This window comes from Pteropus vampyrus, unplaced genomic scaffold (genome assembly GCF_000151845.1).
Source record: "Pteropus vampyrus isolate Shadow unplaced genomic scaffold, Pvam_2.0 Scaffold486, whole genome shotgun sequence".
NCBI classification, from domain to species: domain Eukaryota; kingdom Metazoa; phylum Chordata; class Mammalia; order Chiroptera; family Pteropodidae; genus Pteropus; species Pteropus vampyrus.
In genome coordinates this window covers 1,387,209-1,412,559 of record NW_011889267.1, presented here as the reverse complement: position 1 = coordinate 1,412,559, position 25,351 = coordinate 1,387,209, and the positions used below count along the sequence as shown (strand labels likewise).

The 25,351-nt window shown below is 39.3% G+C and overlaps 1 protein-coding gene across 1 annotated transcript; it reads left to right on the top strand.

The window, feature by feature from the left end:
- On the top strand, window positions 1–25,351 carry KPNB1 (karyopherin subunit beta 1). The gene is made up of 22 exons (XM_011382704.2): window positions 1–465; window positions 569–627; window positions 2,691–2,873; window positions 5,902–6,102; window positions 7,020–7,172; window positions 8,482–8,541; window positions 9,154–9,243; window positions 9,579–9,689; window positions 10,457–10,558; window positions 12,106–12,330; window positions 13,119–13,310; window positions 14,073–14,203; window positions 15,088–15,235; window positions 15,532–15,603; window positions 16,789–16,933; window positions 18,125–18,207; window positions 19,174–19,281; window positions 19,687–19,830; window positions 19,942–20,047; window positions 20,700–20,814; window positions 21,448–21,609; window positions 22,328–25,351. Coding segments are annotated over exons 1-22 (2,631 nt in total). The 5' UTR covers window positions 1–425; the 3' UTR covers window positions 22,329–25,351.

The window sequence follows — 25,351 nt, the reverse complement described above, 5'->3', positions numbered from 1 at the left end:
GCCAATCGACGTGAAGCGCGGTGCCGCCGCGGAGAGGTCCGGCCCGAATATCCCTCCGCCTTCCTCCCTCCCTCTCTCTCCCTCCCAGCGAGCCGCCGTTCACTTACCGCCTCCCTTCCTTCTTTCTCCCTCCGCCACCCGAACACAAGCCGCGCTCTGAGCGGCCCCCGGGGTCCCTCCCCCGCCGCCAGAGGAGCAGCTGCCACCGCCGCCAGCAACAAATTGGGAGGGAGGAAGGAGGAAAGGAGGAAGGAAGGGGAGCCGGAGCAACTACCAAGAGGGAACCGGTGAATGGGCTGGTGGTGACCCCCGCCCCCCACCCCACCCTCCCTTCCCACCCGACCCCCAACCCCCATCCCCAGTTAGAGCCGCCGCCCGAGAGGCCGGCCGTCGTCTTAGGAGGAGTCAGTGCCGCCACCTCCGCCATGGAGCTGATCACCATCCTTGAGAAGACCGTGTCTCCCGGTAGGACGCAGGGGCCGGGGGTCGGGCTGAGGTGATTGGGTTGGGGGAAGGGAAGCCCTGGCCCCTCTGACCCTGTCCCCTTTCCCACTTTCCTTCCCCCCAGATCGGCTGGAACTGGAAGCGGCGCAGAAGTTCCTGGAGCGTGCGGCCGTGGAGAACCTGGTGCGTGCCATCCCGCTGACCCCCATCCCGCCGTCTCCCCATCCCCTGCGTGCGGGCCTTCCCGCCCTCCCGGAGGCCCAGGCCTCGGGAACCCACCCCGCCCCATCCCGTCCCCTTCCCCCCACCCGGTCCAACCTAACCCCGCCATCGGGAAGCCGGTGGGTGTGTCCCGCCCCGGGCCCCGGCAGCTGGCCAATGACGCGGCGCGCCGGGGTGACTGCTGCCCAATCGTCGCGCGGCCTGAGGGCGGCGGTGCAGCGGGAGGGAGAAAGAGGGAGGGAAAGGAAGTTAGGTTGCGCGGCGCTGCGTGTTCAGCAAGGGTGGGGGTGGGGGAGCCGGGCCTAGGGGCCATGTGGAAGCTCCGAGCCCAGCTGCCCGCCCTGTTCTGACCGGGGCAGACTTCTTCCTGTCCCGTGGCCCCTGTGATTCTCTCCACCTATTTTTCAGAGCTCTACCCTTTCCTATCTCCCTTGGTCTGTGCTCATGGCCAGGCCTGGCACCTGAATGCCTCTTGACCCATTCCGGCAGTATTTCTCCCTTTCCTGCCTGATTATTCCTCTCTCGGGTGTTTCTTTTATTTCACTTCGATGAGTAGAGACTTGATCTGTACCCATACAACAAGCTGAGGCTCATCCTTGAGATCGGAATTGTTTCTATGTTAAGGCACAGAGACAGTTCCTCGTTTTTCATATTTTCAAATTTAAGGGGTACAGAAAAAAATGAAGATAAGTCCACTGTGGTGTTCTGCATAAAAACGTGGGCTGGACTGATTAAAACAGCCTTTGTGCCATCAGTGTTTCTCTTTGGTGCCCCTCTCCTGTTGGGGGGATGGGGAGCAGAGGGAAGGGTGGATGATACTTGACATCTTTTAAAGGTAATAGGTAATAAGTCTAAATAACACTGTAACCAAATGTGTTCCTTTGTGTTAGACAAGCAAATAATGTAAGCAAAAAAGGAAAGTGAGGAGGCCTATTTTATACAAATTGCCTTTGATTTTTTTTCCCCTTTGTGTGCTAGGTTTTAGTAGTAACCTTTTTTATCTTTAACTTTCCATAGAAAGATTTTTTTCCACTATTATAGAATGATAATTCCATTTGGGTTATAGTCCTGTTTCTTTCTCCTTTTGCTAATTTGCAAGAAGCTTTATCTTATTACTAATAATATTTAGTGGTACATAATTAATAAAATTTAAGAATTATCTTCTGTGATCGCAGAACTTGTTAATGATAAATTTTATGCTTTTGGTTTTTCCTATTAACTTCAGGAAAAGAAAAGCTTTCTCACAGCTTTTTTCAGAGTAGAAGAGTATGTTAAATTTTTTTAACAAAGGGAGTAGTTTTAGAGATCTGCATTACAAAAGATTGAGTATGTTTTTTAGAAACCCATTATATTTAGTGGACAGCTCAAGTCCAAAATGTATAGGAACCTTTAGTGTGTTAACTGTTGGCTGTGAGTTTTCCCCTATTTCTAAACATTTATCAGCTTTTTTCCTTATGAATCTGCTTTCATTGTTCACCTCTTGCTGAACATTCACAACTAAAATAGGGCCAGCCTCCTAAGTCTGTATTTTAGGTTTATAGGTATTTCCCTTTAATACAATATTACCTACCTCCCTGAGATCAAAAGCCACCCTGAGTGTCATTCCTTTTGGACTAAGGTTTTTTTAATTTAGAAAAACTTTTAGCTTTTTACTCTGTTCTATTCATTCATCAGCAAATATTTATTGAGTACCAGGCACTCTTCTAGGTACATAGAAAAGTACTCTACCAGATTGTCAAATTTGCTTTAATTCTGGGAGTTCCAATGTGAAGATTTTAGCACTAAGAATGGTATCGATAGGAAAATAAGTAACTCTTTGTTAAATGCTGAGGCTCCATGAGTAAATTGATGACTTCCTTAATGTACTAACACTTTTATAGGAGTCTTAAAAGTAGATGAGATGTTATGATATGTCCTAAAAAATTGAAGTTTTCCCCATTTTGTTTTGGCGATGCATAAACTATCCTCAATTGGCAAAATTCCCGAGAGATAATTTCATTCACCAAGGCATCTTTTCTTAACAGCCCACTTTCCTTGTGGAACTGTCCAGAGTGCTAGCAAATCCAGGAAACAGTCAGGTTGCCAGAGTTGCAGCTGGTCTACAAATCAAGAACTCTTTGACATCTAAAGATCCAGATATCAAGGCACAATATCAGCAGAGGTGGCTTGCTATTGATGCTAATGCTCGACGGGAAGTCAAGAATTATGTAAGTAACTTTCCTCTCTTTTTGGATATATAGCCTAGCTCTTGTCATTTGTATGGGATAGAATTGATGGTATAATAGGTTTCTGGGACCTAAACTTCACTTGGAGATTAAAGTTGTATATGGTTTAAATCTTTCTCAGTTCAGCTTCTCCGTTCCCATTAATGGATTGGAATTATTTTCAGATAACTGAAGTAGATTGCAGCAGTTTGGGAAACTTTTAATTAGAGGCCAGAATTTGTAGAATCTCTGAAGAATTGGGAGTAGCATACAAATTGATGGTTTCCAAACTTGAGTTATCAAAATCATTTACAGAATTTGTTAATAATACGTATTTCCAAACTCCTTCCAGAAATTCTTATTTGGAATGTGAGGCTCAGGGGTATTTTTAAAACTGTCTTCTCAAGTGATTCTCCCACAGTCAGCCAGCATTCCCAGCTCTTGCTGAACTTCTGTTGTAGATAATTCTCATTGTTCGGTGTTTTAGGCATGGCCTTATGTGGAGTCAGAAGGGGAATTAAATGATCTCTTGGGCCTTTCAAGCCCAAGGATTTGTGAAACAAGGTTGACAGTAATGGTACTTTCATCTGCTTAGTAAATTATGAAAAACTTTCTTTGTAAACATCAGGCTTTTGATTAAGGCATTTAGAATGAGCTGATAATTTTGTGGACAATTGAATGTCCCTTGTTGCTCTGCATCAAGGAGTTCTTGTGCCTTTTTGTTGAATTAGAAATCCATAAATAGCTGTGACAAAAGATTCAAAATGTATGGACCAATGTGCATTGCTTTTTCTTTAAGGAAGTTCTTTAACAGCCTGTCTTAATGGATAAGGCACAAAGAGGGGAAAAGTCAAGTATCTGTGCAGACATCATTGGTCCTTGGTATTTGAGGGGAAACCAATGGGGGATTCCATGTGTGCTTGTGCAGGTCATAGTTATATACATATTTACTATTTCCTGTTTTTAGGTGTCAGCATTGGGTAAGTCAGTGCCCCTTTAGGCAGTAACTTCTTTTTCTAGTTATGTACCTCTTCTCCAGTTCTGTGTGGAAGTACTCATTACAGGGAACTAGGTTACGAAGGCAACTTATCTTGAATCTTCTTTGGAATACATAGAACTGTTTCTATCCTCATTGAGTTTGCTTATGTAGTAGCATTTTAATCCTCCCTTTAGTAGTTTGATATCAATGAAGTTTATTTCATTAATCACTGCAAATCTTGATGCTTATACTGTAGTGTCCAAAATGAGATGACATGATTGGAATTGTAACTGACTTTCTCCTCTGGCACATCACTCTTAACGTCAAAATTTTTCTAAAATTTAAATAAGAATTTATATAGGCATTGTTGAGTTCTTGTGCATGAAGCAAAAATTAGCAGTTATCTTGGCCATTTTCCCTTTCTTATTAGCACATCTGGTAATTAATATTTTCCCAGTACTGGTGGTTATTTCTTTTTTGAAATCTGAGTCTTGGACACAGTCGATAGCTAGTTTCTTATTTATTTCAGATCATTGAGTATTATCATTAGAATCACTCCTAGTTTTAGAAAAGTAACTTTCTAGTACTCAGGAGTTAGACATTGGTAGCTTCTAAATCACCTCAATGTTAATTAAGGGTCTTTAAAAGCAATTTAAAGGGAAAAAAGGTAGATGGGATTCAGTACTCTCCACATATATCTTAGGAGATGGTGCAGTGCAAGTAAAGGCATCCTGGACTGGACCTCTTAGTCAGACTTAGGTTAATACCTGTTCAGCTCCTGCCATTCTGAACAGTTCATCTTCACCCACACCTTTTAGGCTTTTGAAATACAGTTTTGCTAAAGTCCATTCCAACTCTGGTATCCCTGGAGAGCAAAATTTTCATTTAGAATTAATCAGAACTGTTTGTTATTGGATAGAGCTGTTAGGAGTGGGGGCAGACAGGGATGATGATATTCTTTATAAGGGAGAAAGATGGGGAGTTCATTATTATTAGCTACAAAGCAGTATACTAAGTGACCTGGCCCAGTCAGCAGAGCTGGCCTGAATATCTGGCAGCTATTCTTTGTCCTGTGTTCATGCCAGGAACAGTTAACTGTTTGCCTTTTGAATGGACTGGTAATTCTTAGTGAGTTCATTGACTGAATTAGCAGATCATGGTAATGATTAACCCTGGGTCCATTGTGGCTTCCTCTTTTATCTGTACCTGTGCCTTTACCCTTTATGTAAATGCTTGTATGATTACCATTTCAAACAAGACATGTTTAATGACAAGTGGATCTCGTTTTAATTGGCATATCTGACTAGTACTTGGTATCTGTTGATGGTGGAGAGAACAGTTCTTTGATTCTTGGGCAAACAGAACAAATCCTTTTAGATGGAAAATTAAATAGGGTTTAGTTCTTATGTATTGGTAACATCAGTTACTTTGTATCTGCATCTAGTGATGTTATTTGACCAAGGCCTTCCTATGAAAGTCATCCAGAGTGCTAAATTGTCAATGACCAGAGGAAGAAAGTTTGTTCCACGTTTCATGAGTGGGAAGATCTTTTCCTTGAATGAGGTTAGACAGTGATCTATTCTGTGAATCAGACTCACTTGAATGCCCCAGAGGTGGCCTCATTCTAAAATCCCACACTTTTCTATCCACAAAACAAGGCTGTGTGTATCCTTGCATTATACCACCAAGGAGCCTGGAAGGTAAATTTTGTTGTTTCCTCAGATTTTTAATGTTACTTCCCTTCTAACTGCTACCTTCCCACTGTACGTTGAAAGTTGAAGTGAAGTGTCTGGCTTTGAAGAATTCCATTTGGAAGTAGAGGAAGGTTGATTTTGTTCTTGGGGTCTGAGATAGTGTCGATTATTTTACTGTCAATATTGACGCTGGCTTTTTGTTTTGACAGCTGATATATAATATATATGCCTTTTTATACTTTTCTGTGTTATAGAAAATTCAGAGATGGATATAAGAGGTATTGTGGTAGGCAAAATGTGTTCACATAGTACTAGAAATTGATATCTTTCATCTTGTTTTTTGTATGTGCATACATAGGTTTTGCAGACTTTGGGCACAGAAACTTACCGGCCTAGTTCTGCCTCGCAGTGTGTGGCTGGTATTGCTTGTGCAGAGATCCCAGTGAATCAGTGGCCAGAACTCATTCCTCAGCTGGTGGCCAATGTCACAAACCCCAACAGCACGGAGCACATGAAAGAGTCAACATTGGAAGCTATTGGTTACATTTGCCAAGATATAGTAAGTGCCATGTGACGTTATATAACATATAACTGTGATTTCCATCTAGTTGTGATGTGCATATTAGAATTATCTTTACCATATCATAAAGAACACCAAGCTACTACAGAGTATATTGAAAGTAGGACTGCTTTATTTTAGTTTAGACTTCTATATTTGGATGGTTAACTTATCCTCTCATGTTGCTAATCATGCCCTAAAATTAAGAGACTTCAGGACCACAAACAAAATGGATATCCATATGTTTGGAGAGACATAGATTCTAGACTTTTAAGGATATTCTCTATCTTTGATCAATTCTCTGAATTGATCCCTTTCTCGGAGTCCTTGGTGTAATATGGATGCTGTTACATTTTCATTGACTATTTCATAGGAACAGTTTGCCAGCTCTTGCTGTAGTTGGTTTAGCCACAATACAGTATGTTAATGCAGCCCTCCTAGGACTATTGCTGCTGCGGAGGTTACCACTCTTGGTGTCTGTTTTGATATACAGACTTGAAGCAAAGAAATCCATAGCACTTGATCTGGACTTAGACTCCTTAGATATTTTGCCCAGGTGTTGATCCTTGGCTCTCCGATGTTCCAAAACTTTACTTAAGTTGGTACAGATGGCCTGGAAAAAACACTAGACTGCCATCTCCATTTGTACAGAAGGAAAAAAAAAGCCATTATTATCTCATGCTCAGAGTCATTATGCTAAGAAGCGAAGATGAATTGACGTATTTAACTTGTTTCAGTTCAATTTTGGACTACTGGACCCTGGGATATTTTGCAGGTGGTTTGTCCCTAAATGGAAACGTGTAGAAAAAGATCAGAGAAAGTCATGATCCTCACTCAAGTGGATTTTACACTTAAAAGGACTGCTGATTAGTCATGAGTTCATTTTTATATTCACTGCACTTCTCTGCTCATTTCAGGACCCAGAGCAGCTACAGGATAAATCCAATGAGATTCTGACTGCCATAATCCAGGGGATGAGGAAAGAAGAGCCTAGTAATAATGTGAAGCTAGCAGCTACTAATGCACTCCTGAACTCACTGGAGTTCACCAAAGCAAACTTTGACAAAGAGGTAAGTGCCTTTTGACAAAAAGGTGTAGATTTAGGGGGTGAAGAATGAAAGTTAAATCAACTTTTTTTTTTTTTAATTATAGAAATTGAGCTATTTTCATATACCTCCTGAGGAAGGTGCTTTTGAAAATTAATATATGAATAAAGTTTATTTTGCCTGAAAATATTTCCCCATTACTTATTTTTAGTTGTGTGAAAATATACAGTAACAAAATTTATCATCTTAACCATTTTTAAGTGCAGATGTCATTTTTAAGTATATTCACATTGTTTTGCAGCCAGCCTTTTTCATCTTGCAAAACTGAAACTATATCCATTAAACAAATCTCCATTTCCCCTTCCCAATTGCTGACAACTTTATGCTTTCTGTTTCTATGATTACTTTCTGTTTTTGTTATGAACAGTGGAATCATACAGTATTTGTCTTCTTGTGATTGGCTTATTTCATGCATGTTGTAGCATGTGCCAGAATTTTCTTTTTAAGGCAGATTAATAATAATTCATTGTATGTATATGCCACATTTTTTTTATCCATTTATCTGCCAGTGGACATTTGGGTTACTTCATCTCACCATTCATTATGAATAATGCTGCTATGTGAACATTGATGTACAAATATATCTTCGAGACCCTGGTTTCAATTCTTTTGGATATATACCCAGAAGTGGAATTACTGAATTATATGATCTGAAAGTATTTTTGTGTTCGTTGACACTTTAGCTGGGCTTTTGCCATTTCTTGGCCTTATACTAGACAAAGTAGGGAGGTTTAAGAAGCCAAAGGGAACTGCAATTCTAATTACTTAGAAAATAGAGTTTTTCCTTTTAGGTTTTGGAAGACTTAGGACAGTAGCAAATAAAGTTCATTATTCTGTTCTCCCGTATCTTAACCGTATTTGATATGTATTTGCCACCTCCCTGGAAACCAGTTTTGTCTCTGAAATAAAGCAGATATTTTTAATTCTCTTAAATTTTAAATAACAAACAGATTTTTCTAATGTAAGTGAGTTTTGTTTGTTAACCATCCTGATTTAAACCCTATGCCCTACATTTTCCTATCTACTTCCTCCATGAAGTCATGTTAGTTAAGGTCATTTTGAGGATTAAAAGATTAGAGACCTCCTTTGAGGGCAGGTCATATAGTAGACACTGGGGGCAAAGTCTTTATAGCTTTCATAGTGCCATTAGTATGTGAAGGAAAAAGCTGCTTGATTGGTCCAGAGTTATGTGGGTAAGAAGTTTTCTTGAAGGGATAGTTTAACAATCTTCATTTATATGGTTTATACTCTACTAATTCTCTTGTTTCTGCAGTCCGAAAGGCACTTTATTATGCAGGTGGTCTGTGAAGCCACACAGTGTCCAGACACAAGGGTAAGTATGAGATCATTGAAAAATCTGCATTCATTTTTCTCAGAAAATGCCATCCTCAGCATAGTAGTTTGAAATGTTGGGAATCTGGTGACTTTAGAAATATGGTGTGACTAATAATTTTTTTTTAACATGTTGGAGAAGAGGGAAGAACAGGGACTCGGAAAGTTAACATAATGGAAGTTGCCATCCTCTTACAAAGGGTTTAAAGGACGAAGGGTTTTAGATCAGCCTTGCTGTTTAATTGCCATAGGTTATTCAAGTGATTGTTTTTTTGTTTCCATTGAAACAGCTTCACTAACGCTATACCCTAAACCTTGATTTTTGAAGTAGGTGGCAGTAACATCTAATCTGGAGTGACATTAGTAAGTTTTGTCTTGCCATGGCTTCCACGGGCACCTTTAAAATAAAAGAGAGAGAGAAGGAAAAGAAAAATAGGGATAGTGAAAAAATTGAGGTTAGAGATTGATTTTACGGGGAATGATAACATTACTCAAAGGTACCTTGCTTGATCCTTTAGGTTATTGCTGCATTTGGATGAAATAGTTACTTATCTTTGTCAGGTTGCCTTGTTATTCAGCTGAATGGTAAACCATTTACTCTTCTTTGTAAAAGGTACGAGTGGCTGCCTTACAGAATCTGGTGAAGATAATGTCCTTATATTATCAGTACATGGAGACATATATGGGTCCTGCTCTTTTTGCAGTAAGTATTTCTGTTTTATGTATTTGAGCGTGTAGCTAATTGCAAAGCCTATCAGTCTTAGTTGTTTTTGTCAGTTCTGTAATTTTTTAGTTAATATTACAAAATCAAAGAAATTCCTTGAGTCCCCATGTTATGTTTAAGCTGATCAGTAGTGTGCCAAGAAAACATGTGCTCTCTCTGTGATGGTAAAAAGAGTGTATTTTAAAAATCAGATTCCTCTTTCTGCCTTTTATAAATGTACATTTTTTGAAATTGAATGTCCGTGGTTAGAGGAGGGGTCTAACTTGAACCACCACTTATTTGGGGCATGGGGTGTCATGTTTTCTTCTCTTAAGATCACAATCGAAGCAATGAAAAGTGACATTGATGAAGTGGCCCTACAAGGGATAGAATTCTGGTCCAATGTCTGTGATGAGGAAATGGACTTGGCCATTGAGGCTTCAGAGGTGAGCCTGGGAGAGAGTCGGTTTGTGTTTATTTAACTGGGCTTTGGGACATATACATTCTTTGTGGTGTTGTTATTCTCTGGGAAAGCTTTATTCTGACTGGAACTAGAGAGTATCTCCATTTGTAGAGATTGGAACTTTTCTGCTAGCCAAAGCCCCAATGTGACATCTTCTGTTTTTCCTAATCAGTCAGGCATGATTCATTGTAAGTATTGATATTAGTACTGTGAACACAAGGGGGCAGCAGGCAGTCACAGTTCAGCAAGTTCAACAAGGTGACATCTGGTGCTGAATTATTTCCTTTTGGAAGTCCTAATGCAGGCATGGGGTGTGTAATTGATAGTTTACTAACTCTGGTGAAGGAATTAGATATGAAGAAAGGGGTTAGTTATACACTTGACAATCTTTGAATTCAAGCTTTGCTTCCAACCTTGTCTTTATGTACTCTTAAAAAAAAAATCTTATTTTTGGTATTCTTATGTAAACTTAGTACATCTCTCTATCTAAAAGTCACTTAGGTAACAGCTTGTTAATATGAATTGAGCTCGTGAGAAAGGAACGTAATTCTTAAGGTTGCCTTGGTCTTTTAAGGCCTAAAAGAATCTGCTTGAAGTAGACCAAAAAATGAGCACCTTCAAAGATCACAGCGAATGTTACCATTTGCTCCATGTATTTTTGAACCAGACCCCTGGGCATCTCTCATTGTATGCCTTTGGTATCATAGCTTGTTTGCGGCTTTCCAGAATTTGCTTTATGTTTGTCCTCAGGCAGCAGAACAAGGACGGCCCCCTGAGCACACCAGCAAGTTTTATGCCAAGGGAGCACTACAGTACCTGGTTCCAATCCTCACACAGACACTAACTAAACAGGTGAGTTACCTTCCAAATCTAGCCAGGTAAGCTATGAAATCTTATTAAGGATTGGTTTGCTGTGGAACAGTTTCCATGAAGGAACTCAATAAGTCTTCAACTAGTTAATGTTCTGTTATAGATGACTCAGAAACAGCTGAGCTGGATCTGTAAGATGCTCTAGTCTCTTAGTTGTTTGTGGAGAACTGGATCTGAATATTTCAGTCTTGATAGGGAATGAGCCACACACAATGCTCCTATTTCCTGAGTGCTACATTGTTTAAACTGGCAATAGAGACATGCTATAAAAGTTGCAATAAAGAAAAATTGGGAAGAGAGATGCTGGTTTTAGGCCACTCAAATGTCTCCTACTATCTGGGATATTTTCATGGGGGGCGGGGGAGTGTGTGTGTGTGTGTGTGTGTGTGTGTGTGTGTGTGTACGTACGTACGTACACATATGTGTGTATATATGTATATACTTTTAAAATACTGTTGAGGTTGGATAAGAGTTATTCAGATCCTAATGAAGGACTCCAACCCATGAAAGAAACATCTGATCCTTCATGATTATTAATTAACATTATTTAGTAAGATTCAGGACAAAAGTAACAAGACTTCATGAAGACATGAGTCTAATGAATAAATACAGAAATTCTTTTATAAGAAGTGTATCTTGATTGCCATGGTTCCTTTTGAATTTATTCAGTATAATTTCCCCCCATGTGGTGTTTAGAAAAATTCTTTGTGTTACCTCATCTCTTCTGGTGCATGTGAAATATTACTAAAGAGCTGATAGTAGTCTGAGACAGCAGTGCTGTAACTTTGAGCACTGCAAAATGTCTTCGTACATAAGAATATAAATTTGTTTTTGGGAAAGTGCATGACTCTTTCAATATAGCAGTCTCAAAATATAAGTAGAGATGTATTGGTTTGAAATGGAGTTGGTGTTCCCTGAAATTTTTGTTTCGTCTTTCAGTTTTACAGTTGTTTACATTTTGACCTTAGTATCTTTGCTTTTGTATATTTTTGGTTGTGCTTTTCTCATTCGAGAACAAATCATTCTTTAGGTATGTAATTATCTGAAACTGCATAGGCATCCTGCCTTAAATACTGTGTGTGCGAATGGCCACAATAAGGAAGATGTACCTTCAATTCTAATTTTAGGGGATCTCTGTTTGGGTTCTTCTGTTTGCTTGTTTAACTTTTTATTGAAATACAGCAATTATTAACACATCTCATGTTACATGCAACAAGGATGATCTTGGACATATAGAATACAAGGCAGAACAAAGGTCCATATACTAAGTAATTCTCGTTACAGAAGTTCAAAAATTTGTTTATCTCATTGTTTAGTACTGAGTGGGCTTTTCCCTCTATCTGCATCTTGTTTAACAAAGTTTGTACTGTGATGAATCTTTGTGGAAGTGATTAAAATATAGAGTTTCATATTTTCTTTCTGTCCCCAAAGCTTAAGTTTTAATGACATTTAGGAATAGTCAGAGTATCTCTTGAGTTAAAGTGATATATTTGAACAAAAACTTAACTAGTGCCACATTCTTTCTCCAGGATGAAAATGATGATGATGATGATTGGAACCCTTGCAAAGCAGCAGGGGTGTGCCTCATGCTTCTGGCCACCTGCTGTGAAGATGACATTGTCCCACATGTCCTCCCTTTCATTAAAGAACACATCAAGAACCCTGATTGGCGGTACCGGGATGCTGCAGTGATGGCTTTTGGCTGTATTTTGGAAGGACCAGAGCCCAACCAACTCAAACCACTAGTTATACAGGTGAAGCTGAGGGAGTTTTGGGATAGAAAGTGAGATATCGTTTGCTTAAACTTTTTGCTTGAAAGTGTGACTTTATTTTAAAAACAAAGCTGTAAGACGTCATCCACAAAGGTGATTTCTAGATAGCTAATTGCTGCCAATGAAGGGTAAAATTAGCTTTTTTCTATTACAGAAGTCGTGACTTTTTTAAAAAAAAATGCAGAAAAGGCAAAAAAGAAAGTTGCCTATAATCTGTTGCTGAGGGATAATACTCTGCTCTTGGTATTTATCCTTGCAGCCTTTTCTGTGTGCATGTATGTGCAACAGGATGGAGTTCTTAGTGTGCAAATAGTCTTATAACTTGTTTTTTTCAATTAGTGCTGTATCATAAACATTTCCTTATAATGATGTGATTATTCTGTCCCTTGGGGAAAATGACATATAATAAAAAATTATAGGACTTTTGTACTTATTTTGCTATTAAAAACGACACAAGTCCATTGTAATCAATCGCGTTTAGTACATAGAGAACTCAACCTTTCAGGATATAGCCAAATGCCATCACAGCTGCATCTTGAAATCTCTACCTAAGTAATTCAGTAAAGACTGCTTGCTGAAAGCTTTTATACCGAACTTTTATAAAACTATATACTAGCATTTGGTGAAGAGAGGAAGACTTTTTCACTTTTGACAAAACCATCTTGATGCTTTGAGTTAAAACCTAACCACCAGAATTTCCCCTTCTAAGTTGTTAGTTAACATGAGTTTTAATCTTTGTTTTGCTTTGCTCATAACTGTTGTATTTTCAGGCTATGCCCACCCTAATAGAATTAATGAAAGACCCCAGTGTAGTTGTTCGAGATACAACTGCATGGACTGTGGGCAGAATTTGTGAATTGCTCCCTGAAGCTGCCATCAATGATGTCTACTTGACTCCCCTGCTGCAGTGTCTGATAGAGGGCCTCAGTGCTGAACCCAGAGTGGCTTCAAATGTGTGCTGGGTAAGGAATTTTCTTCCTGGTTAGATAAGGATCTTGGCTGAGCCGTTGGCAAGGAAGTAGGAGGTGTGGGAGAGAAATGGGTCTGCCTCACTAGAAGGCTTTTTCTGAATAGCATCTCCCTTCTAATTTCTTCAATTAAAATGTGGGGGAGATGTCAACTGCATGAGCCAGTGGGATCTGTTGACTCACGGTGACTGGTTCCTGAACCATTTAGAACAGTCATGCTAACCCAGTGGGAAAACTGTCTGGACTGAGTTTTCTTTTTTCAGTTGCTTGGGGATAAGACATTTTCATTAAGGTAGAAAGCTGCTGGCCACAAAAAGTACCATTGTCGAGAAGGGGGCAAGAGGGAAGGAAGGTAGGCGGACTAAATGCTGAGTCAGTATAGGTTGAATGTGGTTCATTAGGGACGTTTGGGGGTGTGGAGGAGGAAGTTCAAATAAGGAAGAAATGGGGCTAAAAACCGTTCTGTGATTATTAAGAGAAGTGAAGTGGCAGGCGTTTATGATAGGCGAAAGAACTCTGCTGCTTGGAGAGTTGTGGACAGGACAAACAAAATATAAATAGTCATTTAATTTTAAAGATACCTATAAAATGTTGGGTTTTCTTGATGACCTTGACAGAAAAAGTTGAGGATTCACTAGCATCGATTTATTCTTAGATCTGTTGGAAAGGAACTGCCCAAGGTATCTTAAGGAAAAATGAGGTAATCCTAGGGTGGGGTTCTTTTCAGGGCTAATATTAACTCTGTCTGGGTTTAAGGCTTTCTCTAGTCTGGCTGAAGCTGCTTATGAAGCTGCAGATGTAGCTGATGATCAGGAAGAACCAGCTACCTATTGCTTGTCATCATCTTTTGAACTCATAGTTCAGAAGCTCCTGGAGACCACAGACAGGTAACTGATAGTACACAGAAATGGATGGTGTCTTCTGTCATCTGTGTGGGAGCTGTCTAACCTAATCATAGAAATATTTCAATAAGAATTAGAAGATTCCTATAGTAGATTATTTGTTTAAATAAGAGAAATGTAAACTAGAATTTTTCAGCTTAGAATTAAAGTCAGAAAATAGTCTCACCTCTGTACTTAGAGAAATTGATCGAGAGAGGTCCCTTCATTTTGCAATTTCTATAGTTATATGAGTATTTTATTATGGTATAAGAAATAGTAGCTCTTGTTATGAATTTAGTTGCCACATGAGATTATTAACTGCCATTTATTCTATTGGATAAAGAACTTGGCATTAAATCAGTTTTGTAAATGAGCGTTGAAATGTAGTTTTAAGGGGTTAAAAATTGGAGACAACCTTGAATTATTTTGGTTTTGTGCGAGCTATACCTAAAGCCATGCTCAAAAGAAACCATTAAGGAAGAGGGCTGGGTGTAAATTCTTTCAGGCTTACGTAGTTCATTTCCACTTAAGAGTATATATTAAGGCATCTTGTACAGATAGATGAAGCAAACAAGTATCTTTTCCTTAGCTCTTTCGGCAGCCTCTTCAGTTGTCATCATTTTAATTTAATTTTTTCCCTATAATTTTAGCCCATTTCCAAAAAGGCCATTCTAAAGTTTAACCAAGTCTGGAGACCATAATAAACATAGCCATTGGCTCAAAGGTTGAAATTTTAATTCTTGGTTATTTGTGTTGCCAAACTCAAATGAGGTCTGTAACCATATCAGTTTCTGGGTCTTTACTTTTGGTGAGACAGTGTCTACATTATAATAACTTCTCTGCCCTTTCTCATTTGAGACTTTAAGATGTTTGCTATGTGTTCCTTACAGACCTGACGGACACCAGAACAACCTGAGGAGTTCTGCATACGAATCTCTGATGGAAATTGTGAAGAACAGTGCCAAGGATTGTTACCCTGCAGTTCAGAAAACTACTCTAGTCATCATGGAAAGACTTCAGCAAGTGCTTCAGATGGAGGTGAGATTTAGGGCGTTCCTGGCTGTTGATGGGAAAGATGCAGTACTTCTAACACATAGCTCTATTTTCAAGGCTCTTCTCTATTTTTGGTGTTTTAAGTATTATATTTTCTCAGAAAGATATGAGGCTTATGCAAAAAATGTTGTGACTTAAAGTTTACATTGCTTATCAACTTACCCATACATGTGTTACGCCATATACATAGTTTTTTATTTATTTTCCTACATTAGCATCAGTAAAGATTAGAGCCCTTTTAGAAGATGTTTATTTAGAACACGATGATTTTTTCTTCGTAGTCACATATCCAGAGCACATCGGATAGAATCCAGTTCAATGACCTTCAGTCTTTACTCTGCGCAACTCTTCAGGTATGATTGATGCCATGTCACTTAATAACTCCAGGGAAGAGAATCCTATCCCAAGATGGCAAATTCATGTATACACAGAAATCTGAAATGACATAGATGATGCTGATCAGAAGCTTTTCTGAAAAAGCCTTGGTCTGTGTTTGATTGGGAGAGTAATTTTTCATTTTCCCTTGTTCTCTGACTATAAAGATGAAATTTGCCTTTTGCACAGTGTAGGGAAGGAAACTGCTCGGGTTGTGGTGGTCTTCCTAGCTATTCAACTGTTTTGGCAACTTTTAGTCTTTGGTTTTCATTGGGTTGTCCAAGCGTAGCCCACTTAAATATGGTTCCCAGCTGTAGTTCACTCGGCTAAAAATACAGGCTTGAGTTTCTACCATCTTTTGAAATAACAGTTGCTGTTGGAAACTTTATTATAGTATCTAGTGTTCACAGTAGACTTTCTGAGAGGCTGAGATAATTAAAATGTCACTCCACTCATAATTGGAGACATGCAGTGACTGAGGATGTATTCCCTTCAGAGAACAGGAAAACTCTGGAACTTGTCTAATGCTTGAGTTAGTATTAGATTTTAGTGTTGAGTGATGGTAACAGGTCATCTTACCTATGAATTCCCTCTTCTTTCTTACTCCAAACTTATTTTTTTCAAGCGTGACTGTTAGGTGTGTTTCCTTATTCATCAGACAAATAGAGGAATGATGCAATAACACCAGTTGAAAAACAAAGGGTAAGGAGGAAAGTTTGAGAAATATTGAATTAGGAAAAGTCAGGTTGGCTTCATTTTATCAAGACTATTTCTTGACCATCTGTAAATGAGTTAGGATATAGGAAGGGTTTGTTTTTTGTTTGAGTAAGAACTCTTATATGACATGTCCTTTGAAGTGAAATAATAAGGCTGGAGTATGGAGGCTGCTGACAGGTTTGTCAGGCATCAATGAAATGCAGAGGATATGGGTTTATGCACCATGGAAGATCGTCTCGTGTTTGTTCTGAATTGGGAAATAGAAGAAATATTAAAATGTGTGCTTTATTGCAGATGATTTACACTGTCAAAACTTTTGAACATAAAAAGTATGTTTGGCTTTTCTAAAAATTTCAAAGGACTTAATTGATCAAAAAAACAAAGGTACATTGTTCTTATTGGAGGATTTGGAATCAACAGATCCTGAACTCTTGTACAATTCACAGAATGTTCTCCGGAAAGTGCAGCATCAAGATGCTTTGCAGATATCGGATGTTGTCATGGCCTCCCTGTTAAGGATGTTCCAAAGCACAGCTGGGTCTGGAGGAGTTCAAGAGGATGCCCTAATGGCAGTTAGCACACTGGTGGAAGGTCAGTGAGCTGAAATTGGCCAGGGTATGTCTTTAGAACGTAAGAGTTTTAATGGCCATGAAGAAATTTTGACTGTAGAAAGCATAGTCCTGTTTTCTTAAGTACTGGGGCACAAGTCAGTTCAAAGTCGGATTGAATGTAAGTGTAAATTTGTGTGTAACTGCCTTGCCACTCCTTAAAGTAAATGGGGAGCCAGTTTGCAACTCAGTTTGGCAATCTTATTGGGGAAAACTGTTATCCACCTCATATTTATCCAGGTTTCTTTTTTCCCTGAAAGTCTACCTGCTTTATTGACATTTGGCTCCTACCAAGGATGGAGGAAGCAAAGGTTTCTGTTTTCTTTCCTGGCACTTTGGTACCTCCTGTTTGGGTTTTAATGCATTGGACTCCAGTTCACACATTATGGTGCCTGGTATAGGACGGAATGAAATATTGAGTGAGTTCTAGGAATTAGTTGATTTTCTGGTTGTTAAATGTCTGACTATGCAAAATTGCTTTGGAGAAGCCATGTCTGACTTAAGACTCTTCGAAGGGTCATTAAAGAGCACTTCAGAAACCTGGAATACTTCTTCATGGGTGGCCTGTAAGGTGGCCTGTATATTACTGGGGCCATTATCTGTGGACCACTCCCTTGAAGACCGGACTTACTTGTAGCATAAAGAGCGTATGTCCAACTGGTATGGCAACCTGTGACCACCCTGACAGGGCACAGCAATTCATTTTGGCTTCTGGATTGGCTGATTTGGATATGAAACCCCATCTGTTTTTCCTGACTGGCTTAAGTCAGTCTTTGATGGAATTGCCTAGGGACCCTGTTTTAGAGCTAGCTTCCAAAGAATACATGTTATAATCAGATGAAGAGGTAGACAAGAGGCAGTATTGCTAGCTCAACCAATTCAGTTTAATCTTGACTTTCCTTGAGAGCCATACCACTTGGTTTTTTGAGCCAGAGTGAAATCCCACTCGACATGTGGCATTATCTCCAGGACGTAAAAGTTAGGCTCTTCCAACAGTTATAAATTAGGCTTGTCCAAGGCAGCCTTTAATGTCTTCATGGTAGAGTTAATAATTAACTCATAATCTACCCAACCTGTTAAGTGGATTGAATACATTTTGAGAGAGCCAGAATGGTTATTTTTTTCTCATTTCTGTGAGGATATCCTGTGGTAGTAATGGTTTGTTTCTTTACAGTGTTGGGTGGTGAATTTTTAAAGTACATGGAGGCCTTTAAACCCTTCCTGGGCATTGGATTGAAAAATTATGCTGAGTACCAGGTAGGCTGTGCATTTCAAAATGCAGTTGACCCTTGAACAATGTGGGTTTAAACTATGCGGGTTCACTTATGCAGATTTTTTTCAATAAATACATTAGAAAATTTTTTTGGATTTGAAAAAGCTTGCAGATTAAACACAGCCTAGCCTAGAAATATATTGAAAAAAATTAAGAGAATGTTAAATATGTCGTGAATGCATAAAATATATGTAGATACTAGCCTATTTTATCATTTACTACCATAAAATATACACAGATCTATTATAAAAAGTTAAGTATTTCAAAACTTAATGCATACAGACTATACATGGCATCATTCACATTCAAGAGAAATGTAAACAAATGTAAAGATGGAGTATTTAATTCACAACTGCAAGAAATTAACTGGAATATACACAGCACTACTGTAATAATTTCATAGCCATCTCCTATTGCCATTGTTGTGGGCTCAAGTGTTGTGAAAGTTATACGTGGATTTTTGACTACAGGTATTGGTACCCCAACTCTCACATCATTCAAGGGTCAACTAATACATTTATATTCTCATTTATACCTGATAGTTATTGTGGTACAAGGTCAGTTTCCTGTAGCCCAGGTAGTTCTTTCCTGTATATTGTCCCAAGTGTTGAGCTATTTTATTTGTTGCCTTGAGTTTCTGAACTAGAAGTAGTAAGAAAAAAAGATATTAGATGTATCAGTGCAGAGTAGCACCCTAGGAACAGTTTGTTTGTTTTTTAAAAGACACCACCATTTCTAGAGGGTATTGTCTTTTTTGTCCTTTCTTAACGATATTTCTGATAGTCCTAGTTCTCTTCCTGCCATAGTGTTAAAATAAATCTCAGAGAGGGTTTTTTCCCCCTTTGACTCCAGGTTCAAGCGAAAAAGGACAAGTAGCTAGGTAAAAATAATGCCTTACCCCTGCAGGCAGCCTTTTCTGTTTGAGATATTATTTCCTTGATTCTTTTCAGGTTTGTTTGGCAGCTGTGGGCTTAGTGGGGGACTTATGCCGTGCCCTGCAATCCAACATCTTACCTTTCTGTGATGAGGTGATGCAGCTCCTACTGGAGAATTTGGGGGTGAGTATCCACACACACAATCCAGTTTGCCAGTATTTGAAGAAATCACTGGTTGGAAAGATAGTTAAACCTCAAGATCTATGACAGGGAGCTTTAAGTTCCCAGAATGTTGGCTGTGGGCTTATGAAGAGAATTGTTTGTTTTCACAAGACAATTCTAAAGTAAGATTATGCAGTTAAAGGAATGCATGCTTAACGCATGGAACTTGGGGAGTAAAACCAGTAAAATGCAAAGGAAAAGTAAATATATAATCCCCCAACCCAGAGGTAACCACTGTTAATTTTTGTGTATGTCCTTAAGGTCTATACTTAGCATATTAGTAGTTGCTTATATAAAAAAAAAATAGAGTCTTTAGCCCAGATTTTGACTTTTGTTAATTTCTTTTCCTGTATATTTCCTTGTCAGAATGAGAATGTCCACAGGTCTGTGAAGCCACAGATTCTGTCAGTGTTTGGTGATATCGCCCTTGCTATTGGTGGAGAGTTTAAAAAATACCTAGAGGTTGTATTGAATACTCTTCAGCAGGCTTCCCAAGCCCAAGTGGACAAGGTAAGCTTAAAGCTATCTTTCAGTCCAGCCCTGATTGAAGAAGCAGGACTTGTGACAAACATACAGCTAAAGGCTATCAGTATGATAGATTCTGTTCTTTATTTCTTACAGTCAGACTATGACATGGTGGATTATCTGAATGAGCTAAGGGAAGGCTGCTTGGAAGCCTATACTGGAATCGTCCAGGGATTGAAGGGAGACCAGGAGAACGTACACCGTTGAGTATAAATCCCAACTGGCTTAGTTCAGCGTGCACTTAGCCAAATGGGCGCTTTCATTCTGTAACTTACTTGTAAACTATATTGCTTAAAGGAAAGGGAGGAGGAGGAACAGTGCCCTAATGAAGAGAGTAACTTTGGGGGAGGAATATAGACTTTTATTATCTCTGCTCCCCCTTCCACCTGCTGCTTTGTCTAACATTTCTTTAGCATTGCAGGGGTGGGACACATACAGCAGGGCTATTGGTGCTGATTGCATGTGCACCAACCATGAGTGACAGTTGTTGAACCCCTCCCCCACCTCATGCAACTGAACACAAGGATTGGGGGATCGGATTTCCTCTATCTGTTGTTTCTTTGTTGATTGGGAGAATATTTGTACTTCACCCTTTTAAGATCATGGCCTCAGAGGAAAGGTCCCGTTTTCCTTCTATGTTATATCTGCTTATGAGACGAGGATGATCTGTCTCTTCTGTCAGACTTGAGGAATGATATCTTAATCTGAGGAAGAATAATTTGATTTAGCTGTGTCCAGTTCGTTCTCCAGTCTGACACCTGCCTGATGGGAGTAGACAATTTGGAAATTTTGAAAGGGGGTGTAGTCCTGCCAGATGTGGGACAAGTTCATCAGATCTTCTCTTTCTTTTATAGCGGATGTAATGCTGGTACAACCCAGAGTAGAATTTATTCTGTCTTTCATTGACCACATTGCTGGAGATGAGGATCATACAGACGGAGTAGTAGCTTGTGCTGCTGGACTGATAGGGTAGGTTATATCATGCTTCCAATAGCTGAAGAGAACTTCTCATGGAAAGTGAAAACGTGTAGTAAAGAGTTTTGAGAGTAATCGGGATGATAATTGCTTGCTTATTTAGTATTGAGATTTCTTTCTTTAATAGAATCCATGGTGTTCTGTTTTTATGTTTCACAAATAATTCATTGAAGACTTTAGCCTCATTCCAGACCCTCCAGATTTCTAATTTTTTCCCACTAAAGTATTTATGAAGTAAGATCTCAGAGGTGTAGAAGCAGCATCACATCTGTGTCCATCCCATATTCTCATGTTGGCCAACAGATTGCCTGTTGAGCCTCCTCTACTGATAGGTTTTGTGGCATCTTCTGAAAAAAGAACATTGGTCTTGAGCTCAAAGACTAGGGTTATAGCTCTGATCTTACCATGGATTAGCTGTGGAATGACTTGGGTAAGTCATTCTGCTTCATTAGACCTCTTTTTTTTCATCTCTTAAAGGCAAGTGTTAGACTTATTTCTTAAATTTCTTCCAGTTTTAAAAGGTGATACTGAGAAACCTATAGCTAGCTTAGCACTGGTTTGGAGGGCTCAATACATGATTTTGGCATCAGGCCAGGAGCTCGTTTTTAGGTGTGTTATTTTTCACAGGGACTTGTGTACAGCATTTGGAAAGGATGTACTGAAATTAGTAGAAGCTAGGCCAATGATCCATGAACTGTTAACTGAAGGACGGAGATCGAAGACTAACAAAGCAAAAACCCTTGCTACCTGGGCAACAAAAGAACTGAGGAAACTGAAGAATCAAGCTTGGTAAGAGCTTATCTCCACTTTCCTCTTCTGCTTTCTTAGGGAGGAGGAGCATTTTATTTAGATTGCTTTGACTGGGGCTATTTTTCTTTGGCTTTTTTTTTTTTTTTGTACTTGTTTCCATATAAGTGCTTCTGAGCCAGGCCTTTGTTCCTAAGCCCTTTACTAGTGGAAGGGTCAGGCATCTTCAGTCTTTCCTTAAACCAAATATTTGTTTTTTCATGGTGATGAAGAACCGAAATTCTATAACTAGAATTCACTAAAGTCTCCACATTATTTGGCCCCTAATAAGGTCATCAATAAAGGCATTTTCCCATAATTTTCTTTTCCACTTGTATTCCCTATTCAATGCCCTTTTCTTTCTTGACTGCAATGCTTTCAGACATTGTTTAGCTCAACAGAAGATATCCAAAGTCAGAGTTTTCTGACCCCTGCTTAGAAATATAGTTTAATTTTCCTTGCAATTATCTTACTTCACTGATCTCAGTAAAATCGGCTATTTTTGAGTTTTATCTTTTTACTTCCTCTTCCACCCTCTGATGTAGGTGCTAATGAGAGCAGTTAGATGGCACAGAGGAAGAGAAGAAAAATAATCAGTCTTTGAAAAGTTGACAAATTCAGTTCAGGTGTATGAGCACTTAATTGTAGGAATCAGAGAGATGTTTGGCCCTACCGACTCTATGTGATCTCAGAGATTGACTTTTTTTCCATCTGTTTTTAGATCTGTTACCATTGGGATGATAACCTGAGACCCCCACTGGAAATCTCCAATCTTTTGAAAAACCCGGAAGTGAGGAGTGTGCACGGATGCTGAATGTTTGGGAATGAGAGGATGAGTGAGTGAGGCTTGAAAACACACCACATTGAAAATCCTGCCACAGCAGCAGCCGCAGCCGCCAACAGCAGCGCTGTTAGTGAGCTAAGTAAGCACTGACTTCGTAGAAAACCATAACGTCGGCCATCTTGGAAAAGAGAAAAATGATGGATTTACTTACTTAAAAAAAGAAAGTTATCTCTTCCCAGGAGAGGCTTAGGACTAGCTTTTCTGTCTTTTGGCCAGTGTCGAGTGGAATGACTAGTTTGGGAGAGGAGGAGGGACTGGGTTCAGCTGTGGTGCTTTGTTGTAAAAGGCAGCCTGGCCTTTGCTACTGATACGAAAGATGGAGCCTGGGTCTCAAGCCCACCTTTGGTGTACCTTTGCCACACGGTACTGTATGCGTGCCGGCTGAAAGGAGGGTGAGGGATTCTTTACAGTCTGAGAATGAGTGTGTGTGAGTGAGGCGGTATCCACATTCTCAACTTCAAGTCATTGCAGTTTCTTTTTCCCAGAAAAAAAAGGGGTTAGACATTGCATTTCATAAAACTAACTGAAGTTCTGTCTACTGATGCAGCACAAGAGATGTAAAAAAAAAAAAAAAAAAAAGGAAAGACGTTCTTTAGGTGTTTTTTTTTTTTAATTACCTTCTAGGGAAAACACTGACGAATGTTCAGAGCTCCCATCCTGATCTTTTCATCAAGGCGCCTTTCCTAATAATATGGTTCAACTGTGAATGTAGAAGTGGGGGGAGGGGGGAGAAAAAGAAAACTCTGGAGTTAGAGGATATAGAAAAAATAAAAATACAATTGTTACAAATAAAGAACACAGGCTTCAAAAACAAAAGAAAGCCACAACCCAAATCAAAATTTACATGCTTAGAATTGGCAGCACAAAAGTTCTCTTCTGACATGTATCGTGGTAGTCTGAACACCCCCAGAAAATTGTGCCAAAGAGTTTAGAAAACAAATATACAGTAAAAGTAAACATACACACGCACAGAGCAAACTTCAGGTAACTATTTTGGATTGCAAACAAGGATAAATTTAATGTTCAAACAATCTGATAAAATAACCATTTGGAAACTGCTTGGCCTTCTGTTCTCTTTTATTTGATTGACTACATTGCGGTATTGGTCTCTTGCTGCACTTCAAAACCAACTAACCAACAAAACAAAAAACTATATATATATATAAAAGTATATATATATGTACACACACACACATATATATATATATAGACTAGAACTCTTGTGATGAAAGTGGCACTTGAAAAAGGTTATATTTTTCCACTGAAGTTGAAGAGTAATAAAATGGTATCAAACATTCCCCTGGTCACACTCTTTAATATTTTTTTAAAAGTGTGATGTGCTATGATAACCATAAATCAGACTTAATTATTTTCCCTTTTACAAGGGAACAGGGCACCCTGAATTTGGGTTTTAGAATCTCAGCAATAAGGAGGGATGTCGGTAAGCTTTGATCCTCTTGGTTTTGCAGTTACTAGGAGTTTTTGCTGGCATTTTGAACATGCTGCTTTCAGAAACAACAAGGAAGCTTTTAAAATGCTTCCTGGTATTTTGAGGATTAAAAAATAAGACCTTAAATTCCCACTTTCATTTCCATTCTGGCAAAAAATATGGGCTTATGTTTTTCTCTCTGCCATTTTCCCCTCCCTGTCCAAGCCCTCCATTCATAAGTGGGATTGGCTCAGTTTTTGCCCATCCACATGGCAGCATCTCTAATAGCTCTTGTACAGGGTATCAGATATTGTGCCTTTTGGTGCCAGGTTCAAAGTCAAGTGCCGATCTATGAACCAGTGTACAAAAAATATCCAGGTGTTTGAAAAGACGCTCCATTGTGAATGAAGAGTTTGCACCAGCTCTTAAGCCCTACTAAGAAGAGACCTGGCCGCCTAATGCCTTGTTTAAATTTTAGTTCCTTGAAGGAGAGGATGATACACTAACCATTCCTGGTAGATAGGGGTTGATCAGGGCTTAGGGATATGGCAGGAATGTTAGGGAGAAAAAATCTGATCATTCCTCAGTGCTACCCATTTCTGTCCTGTGTGGGCTGCTTAGCTAGACAGCAGGGGAATAAAGTACACCAAGAACCATAATGAAAACAAAACCTTCCGTGTGTTTTGTTCCAGGGAAGCAGTTGACAAGTGCTGTTATTAATGCTTTCTCCCAGATCCATCCAGTGATGGAGAGGAGGGAAATAGGCTGGTTGGTTTGTGGTCTTGGTGCCTCACAGTAATTCTGCACTGGTTATGCATTTAATCCTCTTTTCTAGTTACCTTTGGCTTGTGGGTTTTCCATAGTCTGGGTATTTGTCCTTAATTGATTATACCATCTAAGGCAACTGGATGCAAAATGCATTCTGTCCACTCTCTCTGGGCCTTCCCCACCCTAGTCTTGGCACATTACTTCAAGAATGTAGTTACCGTCTGTTTAGGAAGATGTCAGTGCAAATGTGAAGAAAATGGGCATCGGACTAGGCTTTGGTTTGCCACAAGTGGCAGCTGCCTATATCAGTTTATTAATTTTGCTTTTCATTTTTTCAGCTCCCCTCTGTTGAAATGTTGAAATGTTGGCTGTCAAGAGGCAACTGTAATGTTGCCTTAGGGACTTGTGGAGAAAGGGAGGGGAATGGCTCAGTGTAGTGTTTTCACTTTCAGAACCAAGTAATCTAGTCACTCTTATATTTGAGAAGTGTGTTAGTCTGACTTTAAGAGAAATCCAAACTCCATCAGCTTTTGATAGCATCTTGGTTTTCGAAACAACTTCAGTCTGTAATTGGCATTCAGAATGCTCTTGGCATGCCAGTCTGTGATGGCGTTAAAGACCTGTTAAAACACTTGAGCCCAACTTTATTAACCAAAACTGATACCACCACCTTTATCTTCTAAATAAAGTCCGCTTTATTTTTA

What these genes read in the sequence shown, in the direction of transcription:
- KPNB1 (XM_011382704.2), top strand. Translation starts at nt 426, where the DNA reads ATGGAGCTGATCACCATCCTTGAGAAGACCGTGTCTCCCG. An exon ending in CCCAAGCCCAAGTGGACAAG is followed by an intron (nt 19,831 to 19,941) that starts GTAAGCTTAAAG and finishes TATTTCTTACAG; the next exon opens with TCAGACTATGACATGGTGGA. An exon ending in TGTGCTGCTGGACTGATAGG is followed by an intron (nt 20,815 to 21,447) that starts GTAGGTTATATC and finishes TATTTTTCACAG; the next exon opens with GGACTTGTGTACAGCATTTG.